Source organism: Xenopus laevis, chromosome 6L (genome assembly GCF_017654675.1).
Source record: "Xenopus laevis strain J_2021 chromosome 6L, Xenopus_laevis_v10.1, whole genome shotgun sequence".
Lineage (NCBI taxonomy): Eukaryota > Metazoa > Chordata > Amphibia > Anura > Pipidae > Xenopus > Xenopus laevis.
The window spans coordinates 128,652,381-128,664,905 of NC_054381.1; the positions used below are offsets into that span (position 1 = coordinate 128,652,381).

Sequence of the window (12,525 nt, forward strand, 5' to 3'; positions counted from 1 at the left end):
TGTAAAAGTCGGAATTGGGTCTCCTTCCAGTAAATGAAGTACTATACAGGCAGGTGCTGCCACGCTGGGTATTCGCTCCATGGCCTGACGAAAAACCTGCAGGCGCCGTGCTCCAGTTCTCAAACAGAACCGCGCAGCACTACAATTAAATGGCAACTGCCAGTTCTCTACCTGTATCTCAAGAACAGCGTTTTCACATTGAGAAATATGTAACACACAGCAAAGCATTTGGACTGCAGCAGAAGAAGGAGGAGGGGGCGGCGGATTCGAAGGGGTTTGGACGCTACGTTACACACTGCCCTGCTAGCCCTGACTAATACCCTGACTAGTAGAACTAATAAACTCACATGGTGTGATTCTACTTTAGCTTCACATGGGAAAAGTTTGCCTGTGAATAGGGCAAGGCTTTGATACAGTTGGCTCTGGCCTATCAGTGTATTTTTATACTCTGGCTTCCGCCTTCCACCCCTTCTGCGAATAAAAATTTGTATTTTCTCAATCAAATCAAAGAAGAAGGAAAAAAAAAAAGCAAGAGCGAGGCGACAGCGACAGTATTTACTGGGCATGAGGTCAGAAGCCAGTGTCAACAACTCATGAAGTCACGTGAGGAATTGAACCATTAAAGAGCAGAGTCATCTTTAAATACATACAATTAAATACATTCATTTTCAGAGAGTTCAGTTACATTTGCCTGTCCATAATGACGTCGCAGAAGGTATCTAAGTTGCACTAAGGTGAATGCAGTGAACAGACGGGGCCGCCTGCTTCTCTAGCTTGGGGCGGCCAGATGAGGGCGCTGTTCCTCGGACAACTGCTTCAGCTCAGAATTGGGAGGCAGATCAGGATTACAGTGCTTTGCTAGTTGCTTCAGCAGAGCTTGGCTGGTTGCCGGGCCGGTCTCTAAGAACACTACAGAACAGGCCGAGCTCTTGTGACCACTCCACTCTTCCAGACGGAGAACATGGTCAGCAGATTAAAAACATTTTTGTAGTCTTTCGGGTCAGCAGTATTTCTGTTGGAGGAAAAAGAATAAAAAGAGAGTTATTTCTGTTCTTCTGTCTCAAACCAAATACAGTTTCTTTCTGGGGCTTCATCAGACAATGGGCCCTTCATTCCCTTGTGTAGATGAACACATGTTGGGGGTCATTTATAAACACTGGGCAAATTTGCACCTGGGCAGTTACCAACAGCAACCAATCAGACGTTTGCTTTCATTGTTTCCCTTGCCGCTGGCTGGAAAAATCAAATCACTGATTGGTTGCTATGCGTTACTGCCCAGGTGCAAATTTGCCCAGTGTTTATAAATGAGCCTCATTGAGTCCAACTAGTGAGCTGAAGCCCAGGCAGATCTCCAGGAAAGAGTATGTGGTCGTGGCACTTGCTTGATGGGATCCTCTCTCAAGATAGACTGACTTTATTCTAATGGTGGCATAGGAATGCGGATACCACTGAAGTCCCTGCACATAGTGATGGGCAGAAAATTTGATGGAAATTGGCCAAACTGCAATTGATTCCCCCCCAGATTGAAAATGTAAGAAAATGTTTTGAGGCCTCAAGCCTTAAAGGGGTTGTTCACCTTCAAATTAACTTTTATTATGATGTAGAGCAGTGATCCCCAACCAGTAGCTCGTGAGCAACATGTTGCTCTCCAACCACTTGGATGTTGCTCCCAGTGTCCTCAAAGCAGGTGATTATTTTTAAATTCCAGGATTGGAAGCAAGTTTTAATTACATAAAAACTAAGTAGCGTGCCAAATAGAGTCTCCTGTAGGCTGCCAGTTCACATAGAGGCTACCAAATAGCTAATAGTAGCCCTTATTTGGCACCCCAAGGGACTTGTGTTGCTCCCCAACTCTTTTTACATTTGAATGTGGCTCACGGGTAAAGAATGTTGGGACCCCTGATGTAGAAAGTGATATTCAATTGGTTTTCATTTATTATTATTTGTGGTTTCTGAATTATTTAGCTTTTTATTCAGCCGCTCTCTAGTTTGCAATTTCAGCAAACGGTTTGCTAAAGTCCAAATTACCCTAGCAACCATGCACTGATTTGAATAACAGGAATATGAATAGGAGAGGACCCGAATAGAAAGAGGAGTAATAAAAAGTAGCAATAACAATAAATGTGTAGCTTTACAGAGCATTGGTTATTAGATGGGGTCAGTGACCCCCATTTGAAAGCATTTTGAGAAAAATCCAAAGAAAAAAGCTAAAAACATAAAAAATAAATAATGAAGACCAATTGAATTGGGTTTAGAATTGGCCATTCTATAACACACTAAAAGTTAATTTAAAGGTGAACCACCCTTAAGGAACTTAAGTCTAAAAATAAAATACAGATATGAGACCTGAATGCTCGGGACCTGGGGCTTGTTGGATAATGGATATTTCTGTAATTTGGATCTTCATACCTTAAGTCTACTAGAAAATCAAGTAAACATTAAATAAATCCAACAGACTGGTTTTACTTCCAATAAGGATTAATTATATCTTAGTTGGGATCAAGTACAAGGTGCTGTTTTATTATTACAGAGAAAAAGGAAATCGTAATGAAATGTAGATTATTTGGATAAAATGGAGTCTATGGGAGACAACCTTTCGGTAATTCAAAGCTTTCTGGATAACGGATCCCATACCTGTACCTGAAATTTTGAATTTGTATACTGAACTTTCAATCCATGGTTTCAATATTGACCACAGCAGTCTCCCCGTTATTTGCATGCCAGCGGCACTGCGCATGCAGAGTGCGGTAATTACTGACCAGCCTAATATTGTGAGATTTATAATATATATATATAATTTTTTTTTTTTAGTAAATTGTGTGTCAGTCCCTAAGCTCAGTAAGTGACAGCAGCACAGAGCATGTGCAGTGAATCAGCAGAAAAGAAGATGGGGAGCTACAGGGGCATCTTTGGAGACACAGATCTTCCCTGCTAAAGGGTTGTGGTTGCCTTTGGCTGGTATTTTGTTGACCTGTAATTGAGAAAGCTTTTAGAAGCACCTAATCCCTTTTTCATTCCTATCTATGGATACTACTAGTAGCCACATTTAAGACAATTTAAATGTCAGTTTCCAGGGCTCAGGCCTAGAAGTAATCAAACTGGGATTTTATACTGAGGTCAGAGCGATATTCCCACAGAGATTTGCTCTTAAATTGTTAACTGTGCTTGTTACTCACTTTATTACCCAAAGTTAGTTACATCATGGCTGCCGTGCTAATGGGCGAGTGCTGAATTATTCACTAAAACTGGTTTTGGATACAGGGCAGAGATATAAATCTGAAGCTAAAGCCAAATAAAAAACAAATAACTAGTTGCTTAAACATGGGGAGGGAACATGAATTATTGATGCTGTTTGTAATTTTCATGGTAGATGGCAGTTATGGATACCATCAAACCCTGCAATTAGCTGTAATTAGCTGCACATTGTCCATATTATTTATTGTATGTGCAACAGTGGTTTTTAACGATCGCTTGGGGTACTTAAAGTGAACCTGTCACTCAGACACAAAAATCTGTATAATAAAAGTCCGTTTCAAATTAAACATGAAATCCAATTTCTTTTTTTTATTAAAGCATTCATAGCTTTTGTAAGCTCATTAAAAAAATCTCAGCTGTCAATCAAATATTGTCTGCCCTCCTCTATGATTTAGGCACAGAGGTGGGGCAAGCAATTACTTTCACTTTCCATTCAGCACTTCCTAGATGTCACTGCTCTCCACACATTCCCCCAGTTCTCTTTACCATTTAATTGTGTAGCCAGTGCATGGGAGTGGACATCAGCTCCCCCATTCTGGTGCACAAACAAGATTCTGAGATGATGTAAGACTTGTCTTAATAACAGTGTCCACAAAATGGCTCCTGCCTGCTTGCTATAATTATGAATTCCCAGACTGTTGGAAACAAGATTCAAATAATTTATGTAGTGTAAAGCTGGCCATAGATGTTGAGATTTTTAAAAGATCAGATCCTGATCGTGAGACCACGATCTTCTCAGAACGATCGTACGATCGTACGAATCTACCATCAACTAAAAAGACCAATTTACCAGGAAAACAAAGGGGAGCTGCCTGCTTGGCCCTGCAAACATAGAGAGATTGCACTGGGACCGACAAAGATTTTTTGACCTGGCCGATCAATTTCCCGACAGATGTCGGACGAAAAATCGTAAGATGTACGATCGTTCGAATACCACTAACCGCACGATAATTTCGAAGGATCGGTCGGGCTTCCCTAAAATCGGTCGTTCGGCAAGAAGAATCGTCGCGTCTATGGGGACCTTAATTAAAGTTCATTTTGCTTGACTAACATGATAAAATAGGATTTGGAATAATTTTTTTGGGTGATGAGTCCCCTTTAATAAAGTATATCAGAGACAAAGTTTGTATGAGGGCATTTCGTTCTGGCAATAGGGGACCGAAGGCTTTGTGTTCCTGTACCCAGAACCATCACATAGTAATATACTGAAAAATATCATTCCAATCAACTTTCCAATACACATTCATTGTACAAGCAGTATTTGTTCACATTCTCTGCACTTCTGTCTGTCTCTCCCAAAAAGCATGTTGCAAGGCAGCAGTCCAGGACCCCATGATGTGTAATATAGTGCTAAATGTTAATAATAAAAAGGAATGAGTCCAATAATCTTCAGAATGTTACTATACTGGGTGATAAATGTGCTATTCTAGGGTGTAACTACAGAGGAAGCAGACCCTGCGATTGCAGGGGCCCCAGTTAAGCCCTAATTAATTTTTTTTATATATCTTGGTTGAATAGGTCAATTTACCAATGTTTTGGGGCCCTAAATTGAATTAGCCGTGGGGCCCATTAACATCTAGTTACACCACTGTGCCATTGATCGCGACACACTCCATGTCAGTGTCTTTTGGTAAAAAGGAGCACTGGCCCAGAATCTAAGGTTAATGATTATAATTATCGGGAAGAGTCTGACAAATATGAAGACAGATTTAGGAGGGAGATTTGTTCAGAAAGAAAACAGAGAGCTGTTCTGATGTTGCTCTGCTCAGGAAAGAGATGGGAAACAGGATTCTGATTTCTTCCCTGATCCGAGCGACATCAAAACACTAAATATATATATTACAATATAAATAACATTGTGCAGTGCCCGCATATTTTCATTGCCCAAGCTTGGCACACACTCTCTCAACACAAATCATGGAAGGGGAACCTATAAGGGTTGTATCTGTTAGCTAAGAGACATTTCCATACAGGGCAACTGAAATAAATGAATCGAATTAAAGGGAAACCAGGAAGTGTATTGCTATGGTTTTAGAAAAAAACAAAAAATAAAACAAAACAAATAACAAATCATTTGCATTTTGTGTATCACATTTAGGGCACTTACATTTTTAGGTTGAAAGATTAATCTACTTTAATGGCTCAAATAGTACAAAGCTTTTTTTTTTGACCAGTGCCATACATATGTAAAAGGATTGCTGTAAATTATTTATATGTGTTGTTTTTATAAGATGTAAGTAACCATGCTAAAGGCCGCACATAAATCTAAAGTTTGTGAGAAGCAGAAGAAGCCTAGATGCCTCTCCCATAGGAGAACCTTAAACAACAGCTAATGTATAACGGGGATTTACAGAGGGACATTAAATATGCCCGTATATGTGCTCTCTGTTGTGATGGAAAATAAGTAGGGATTTTTGCATTCGGCCACTGATCCTAAAATTTTTATTTTTTGTGGACGAAAAGTTATTAAAACCAAGAAATATTTTCAATTACTGGTTCGATTCAAAAATATGATAAATAAGCCATAATGGGGAATAATTTTGCCTACGCACCTCAGTTTTTTTTTTTAAAGGGGCAGTATAAATTGCATAAATGCAATGAATAGGGTTTGTGCTGATCATAGTCATGGTAAGTTAGATTGAAAAAAGACAAATGTCCATCAAGTAAAATCTTTTAACTCTGTTTTATCCTACCTAACTGCTAGTTGATCCAGAGGAAGGCAAACAACCTAATTGAAAGCCTAGCCAATTTGCCTCAGAGGGGGAAAAAAATCCTATTTGACTCCAAAATGGCAATGGGACTAGTCCCTGACTCAACTTGTACTATGAGCTATCTCCCATAACCCTGTATTCCATCACTTGCTAAAAAGCCATCCAACCCCTTCTTAAAGCTATCTAATGTATCAGCCTGTACAACTGATTCAGGGAGAGAATTCCACATCTTCACAGCTCTCACTGTAATAAACCCCTTCCGTATATTTAGGCAGAACCTCCTTTCTTCTTCATACTTTTTACATATAGTTGTAATCAAGAAAAAGTCATGGTTTTTGTTATTTCTTGAGCTAAACTGGGAACTGAAGCTATTTCATCTTTGTTCCTTGCCTGATATAGACCGGTATACAAATCATTTCCCATTACCCCCATGTTGTGACTGCTTTGTTAGAAGTCCATTATGCAGCGTGATATGGAAGTGAATGCGTTTGTGCACTCCTGTAACTACAACAATGCGTATATATGGACATTAGGAAAGTAAGAAGCTAAAGGAGCAGTAGTTACGTGGCAGGGACAGTGCCAATCACACAAGGCTATCACAGATCTACCAAATATACAATTTTATATTCATGCAGTAGCCTTAATATCAGTGCTGCTTTATATAAATGCTGCTGAGAGGGATCATGAGTAAATCAGAAATGTACTGACCTGCTCTGGGCCCATAGAAGACAACCCTGATGTAGGCACAGAGGTCACTGAGGTCATGTTGATCTGCCCGGTCATCGGATTCATGCTGTTCATGCCATTCCCATTGGCTGCCATTGACACACCGATGTTCATGTTGTTACTGTTGTACATGCTGGTGCCACTTTGTTGGCCAAAATGTGGAGGGGACTGTTGTGAAAACATGCTGTGACATATACAAGAGGGTTTTATCACAATGTGCTCCAGAGGAAAGAGTGACATTTATATGCTGGTGTGTAATATGCCAATACCTATGTGCTATACTTTCTGCCTCCATTTAAATGAGAGATTGAATGAGCTGGGCTGAGGCCTAGTACAGGTATGGGAGCCGTTATCTGGAAACTCGTTATCCAGAAAGCTTTGCATTACCGAAAGGTTGTCTCCCATAGACTCCATTTAATAATACAACATTTTAAAAAATGATTTCCTTTTTCTCTGTAATAATAAAACAGTACCTTGTACTTGATCCCAACTAAGATATAATTAATCCGTGTTAGAAGCAAAACCAGACTATTGGGTTTATTTAATGTTTACATGATTTTTAGACTTAAGTTATGAAGATCCAAATTACGGAAAGATCCGTTATCTGGGAAACCCCAGGTCATGAGTATTCTGGATAACAGGTCCCATACCTGTAACAGCAATTCATAACTTTTCATTATGTTCCCTAACCTGTGCACTATGACCCTGTCAGATCACTGATGGACCATGGTACCAGCAAGGGTGGAGGGCTGCAGCACCAATTCAATTACTGTGCTGGGCTTGGGGCAATACTCTGTTCAATGAGAGCCTGGCACAGCTAAATAACAACATGGCTGGGGTTGGGGACACTACTCTGTTCAACGAGAGCCTGACACAGCTAAATAACAACATGGCTGTGGTTGGGGACACTACTCTGCTAATAAGAGCCTGGCACAGCTAAATAACAACATGGCTGGGGTTGGGGACACTACTCTGTTCAACGAGAGCCTGACACAGCTAAATAACAACATGGCTGGGGTTGGGGGACACTACTCTGTTCAACGAGAGCCTGACTCAGCTAAATAACAACATGGCTGCGGTTGGGGACACTATTCTGCTAATAAGAGCCTGGCACAGCTAAATAACAACATGGCTGGGGTTGGGGACACTACTCTGTTCAACGAGAGCCTAACACCGCTAAATAACAACATGGCTGAGGTTGGGGACACTACTCCCTCACAAAGTGGACCTTTGATAAATAACCAACACAATGTATAAATAACCAACAACTATCTACCTTCCTACACATAGGGTTGCCACCTGGCTGGTATTTTACCAACCTGGACGGTAAAAATTATGGTTGGTCCCAATGTTATTGAGAGGGAAAAAAGATAAATATATAGGAAGGCCGGTATTTTTTTCCAGAAAAGGTGGCAACCCTACCTACACAACAATAGAAAAATACTGCGATGTAGGAGAAGGCTTCTCTTATAAATACTGGAAAGAAGTAGATATTGAACTATACGATTGCCATTGAGATGAATGGGAAGCATTTGCCAGCAGAGCTACTTAACACTTGGGCAAAGAGAGGCCCAGAATTTCTTCATGTGCCATTGCCGTTAAACATTTAAAATGTCTGAACCCAGCTAGTCCCTAGAATATAAAAAATAGCACAGGCCTTAAAGGAGAAGGAAAGCTACCGAAGCAGTTTATTGCCAATGGATTGATCACAATAGTGCAAGCTATAACCCTATATTTATTCTGCAGGTGCTTTACCATACCTGTGCAAACAGCTCTAGAATCTCTCTCTGGTTGTTTAGGATATCATTTGCCTTATTAGCTTGGTGTGACATCACTTCATGCCTGAGTCGCTCCCTGCTCACTCATAGCTCTGGGCTCAGATTACAGCAGAGAAGGGGGGGGAGGAGCAAACTGAGCATGCTCACGCCCGGGGTAAGGAGGTCTAAGCTGAAGGCAGGAAGTCTGATACAGAAGCCCATGTGGACACAATAGAAGGAAAGAAATTCTGTGTTTCTTTTGACAGCGGACTCAGAGCAGCACTACTTTGAGGGTTTACTGGTATATTTAAATAGACCTTTCTGATAAAGCTTACTTAATTTAAGCCTTTCCTTCTCCTTTAAACCAAAGTTTTTGGATAACCTTCAAGAATACACATGATATCAACTGCCAAGTTACCTGTTTCCAGCAGGATTCCCCTGTGTCCATCCATTCAGCTCTGACTGGTATGCAGGATTGGCCTGTGACTGCTGCATCATAGGGCTCTGGATATGACCCATTCTAGGGGACATGATTGGACTTTGTGGGGTGGTTGCTCCAGTGAATCCTGGGTCTGACTGCTGACTCATCCCTGAAGAACAGGTTAGTGGGAGGTTAGGTGACCATTGAAGCTGAATATTTATTCTTATTCACTTTTCCTTCTATTCAGACCCTGTCCTAATGATCAAAGTCTGTCATTCAAACTTGAACCTGGTTGCTAGGGTACATGGGGCCCTAACAACCAAGTAACAATTTATAGTGAGTGGCTCATGACAATTATGGGAACTGCACCAAAATCAGTACCACTGTGCCACGTTTGAGCCTTACAGGACACTCCAATGCTGTTGGTGCTCAGGTGCTGTCCATGGAGTTTTATAGCAGCAGTGCAGTGGTTCTTTGGTAATGATAGTGACACAGTTCCTTGCATTGACTAAAACTGGACAAATATATAAAACCCCAAAAACAAATACTACAACAAACATCTCCAACAATAGGGAACTATCATGAAAACAAATGTTTCATACAAGCTTTATTTCACAGAAATATGAAACTGCCAGGCCAGTTACTCAAGCCAGGTACTCAAGCCCCCTCAGTGTCGGACTGGCCCACCGGGATACCAGGAAAACTCCAGGTGGGCCCAGGTGTTAGTGGACCCTCCTGCTTCTAAACATTTTTCCTATTTCATGGCCATTCCCTATTGCTATGAGAATAAAGAGGCTAAATAGATGGAATAATAGAGTATAGTATGTAAAGAAAAGAGACTAGGAGAATAGAGGTTGAGTGAAAAGTGTAAGAAAATAATACTTAGTGGGCCCCTGGCCTAAAGGTTTTTGGTGGGCCCCTGGTCTATGGGTTTTTGGTGGGCCCCTGGTGTCCCAGTCCGACACTGAGCCCCCTCTACAATTGTTTCTACATCCAGGCTTTGTGTTGGAGTCAGCTTTTTGGAAAGACCGTTAACTCTAATTAAGTCAATGCTGTCCAAGATTTTCCATGCTATGAGGGCATGGTCATACAAAGGTCTCTGTGGAGGGCTTGGGCATTCTGGGAGGACATAAAAATATTTTGAAGGACTGTATCTGGACCTCTGGCCTCCAGTTGGACCCTGATGTAGGAAAGATAGAACATACCAACAAAGTCAGGATAAGGGAAGCATCCAACAGGCCCCACTGTTATTTCTACTATAGGACTGTACTATACAGATCCAATTTAGTGTATTTTATATCTAACGGTACATAGAGTAGACCCCAGCAGGTTGGTGGTAGGCACTACAAGTCAATGATGTAATAGACCTCATCCAACACACATACTCTGGCACAGAGCTTGCATGGATAGAGAGACCAACCACTTATATGAGGGATAGTGAAGAAACAAAGTTTCATATTTCCATTAGATTAAGCATTTATTTAATTTTGCTTTCATGACAGTTTCCCTTTAAAAACTTGAGTTTCAGAAGTGGAAGTAATACATCATATGTACAAATGAAATAGGAGAAGGTGAAAGTTTGGCATTAATTAAAAGGGTTGTTCACCTTTGAGTTAACTTTTATGATGTAGAGAGTGATATTCTGAGACACATTGCAATTGGTTTTCATTTTTTATTATTTTTGGTTACTGAGTTATTTAGCTATTTATTCAGCAGCTCTCCAGATTTAAATTTCAGCAATCTGGTTGTTAGGGTCCAAGTTACCCTAGCAACCATGCACTGATTTAAATAAAAGACTAGAATGAATAGGAGAGGGTCTAAGCAGAAATATTAGTAATAAAAAGTACTAATAACCCTAATGTGTAGCCTTACAGAGCATTTGTTTTTCTAGATGGGGTAACTGACCCACATTTGAAAGCTAGAAAGAGTAAGAAGAAGAAGGCAAATAATACAAAAACTATACAAAATAAATAATGCAGCCCAATTGAAAAGTTGATTAGACTTGGCCTTTAAAGAGGATATTGAAAGTTAACTTAAAAGATGAACCACCCCTTTAACAGGGAAATAAAGAGTTGCGTCCAATCTGGGATACAGCTGTTCAGCCACCAATACATGGTGAGGCAAATGGTATCCAGTGACTATATTGTGAAGTTGTCCAATAAAATATAAAAAAGAACACCGATTCCTTTTCCATCTGTACATGGCAATTTAACATGGCTACAAAAGAAGAAAAAGCTACACAAGTGGAGCAAGCCAAGCCTGTGGGCACATGGAGACAAGGTGAAAGCATGGAGTGGAAATGATTGGACTAGAGCAACAGGTAAGATTCTCAGCACAGTAACACAGCAGCAGCCATTGTGAACATGGAATCGCCTTTGCTGCTACAGGTATAGGCTTGGCAAATTCAGTGAAACTGGCCTATTACAAACAAATGAATAGAGATTATAGGTCAATGAATGTTAATGATGTGTTAGTAGTCACATGCAGTTATTTCACCCTTTGTTTTGTACCACCAGAATATCTATAGGGCAAGGGAAGGGGGGTCATGATAAGAAATAATTGGTCTTTTCTAGGGAGTGGCTTTTGAGAAGTGACAGGTAAAAGCTACAAAACACCAGCAGGCATATGGAACAGTACAATAACTTGCCTCTTGGTGAAATGTGCCAATTTCCAGGCTATGGAAATGGCTATGTTTTAGTAGGCTTTTTCCCACGGTGATGACTTCACAAAGCAGCCAGATGAGGTGCTTAAACATATTTAGTCTTTTAAGCATTTGTGAAGTGACTTAGCTACACAGTAATATTTGAGGGATGTAAATCCAGTCACTTGTAAGAACTGGTCAAGCCTATGTAGACATGTATAGATCCCGTTCAAAGTGAAGGGGAGGACTGCAATGTACTGCTTGGCAATAGGTTGCAGGCCTACGCAATGCCAGAAAGGATAAGCAAGACCTGCGCTTAAAGTTGAAGGTGGTACCTGAGTTGGCAAACTGGAAGGCATTGTGCTGCATTTGGGAATTCATGACAGGCCCATACTGTCCTCCCATGTTCCCCATGATCCCTTGGTTAGCCAGATTCATCTGGGAGCCATGCAAAGAGCTGTGAGAGAGCGACTGTGACCCAGGGCTGGGGGGCACTGGGGAAAAAGGACTGGTGAAAGGTGGTGGGGATGGAATTCCAGTACCGTAGTTCGGAGGAAATGGAAACTGCTGCGTATTGCCTTGTGGGATCCGTGGGCTGTTTATTGATGCAGGAATGCCTCCAGAGCCCACCATGTTAGGGGGCATAGCCAGACCTTGGCCTCTCATCATCATAGCCCTGTGTTGCTGTTGTTGTTGTTGCTGCTGCTGCTGCTGCTGCTGTTGTTGTTGCTGAAGTTGCTTTTGGCGTAGGTGTTGGCTCAAGATCTCTCTCTGCCTCTGTGCCAGCATCTGTGCATTGATCGGCCCCTGCAAATAGAAAGCACAATTATTCCTGTTGGCGTTCATATACCCATATAACTGCTTGTCAGATGCTTATAACTCTGCATAAGGACAACAAATAATGGCAATTATGTATATTCTTTGAGGTTTCTAAAAAACAACAATAAAGCTGGTCATAGACGTGCAGATCTTGTTCCCACAAGCGATAGACGATCGTTCATTGCAATGGACTGA

General features: G+C 41.0%; 1 protein-coding gene across 5 annotated transcripts in view; it reads right to left on the minus strand.

Moving 5' to 3' along the window:
• Nucleotides 1-541: 541 nt before the first annotated feature.
• The window catches only part of ncoa2.L (nuclear receptor coactivator 2 L homeolog), a 150,245-nt gene continuing 138,261 nt past the window's right edge, over nt 542-12,525 (minus strand). For 4 of the 5 annotated variants that reach the window (XM_018266173.2, XM_018266171.2, XM_018266174.2 and 1 more), the window contains 4 exons: nt 11,847-12,318; nt 8,868-9,039; nt 6,675-6,876; nt 542-1,012 (listed from right to left, as the gene is read on the minus strand). In XM_018266173.2, the coding sequence (XP_018121662.1) occupies nt 1,001-1,012; nt 6,675-6,876; nt 8,868-9,039; nt 11,847-12,318 (858 nt within the window). In that variant the 3' untranslated portion in view covers nt 542-1,000. 5 annotated transcript variants of the gene reach the window in all.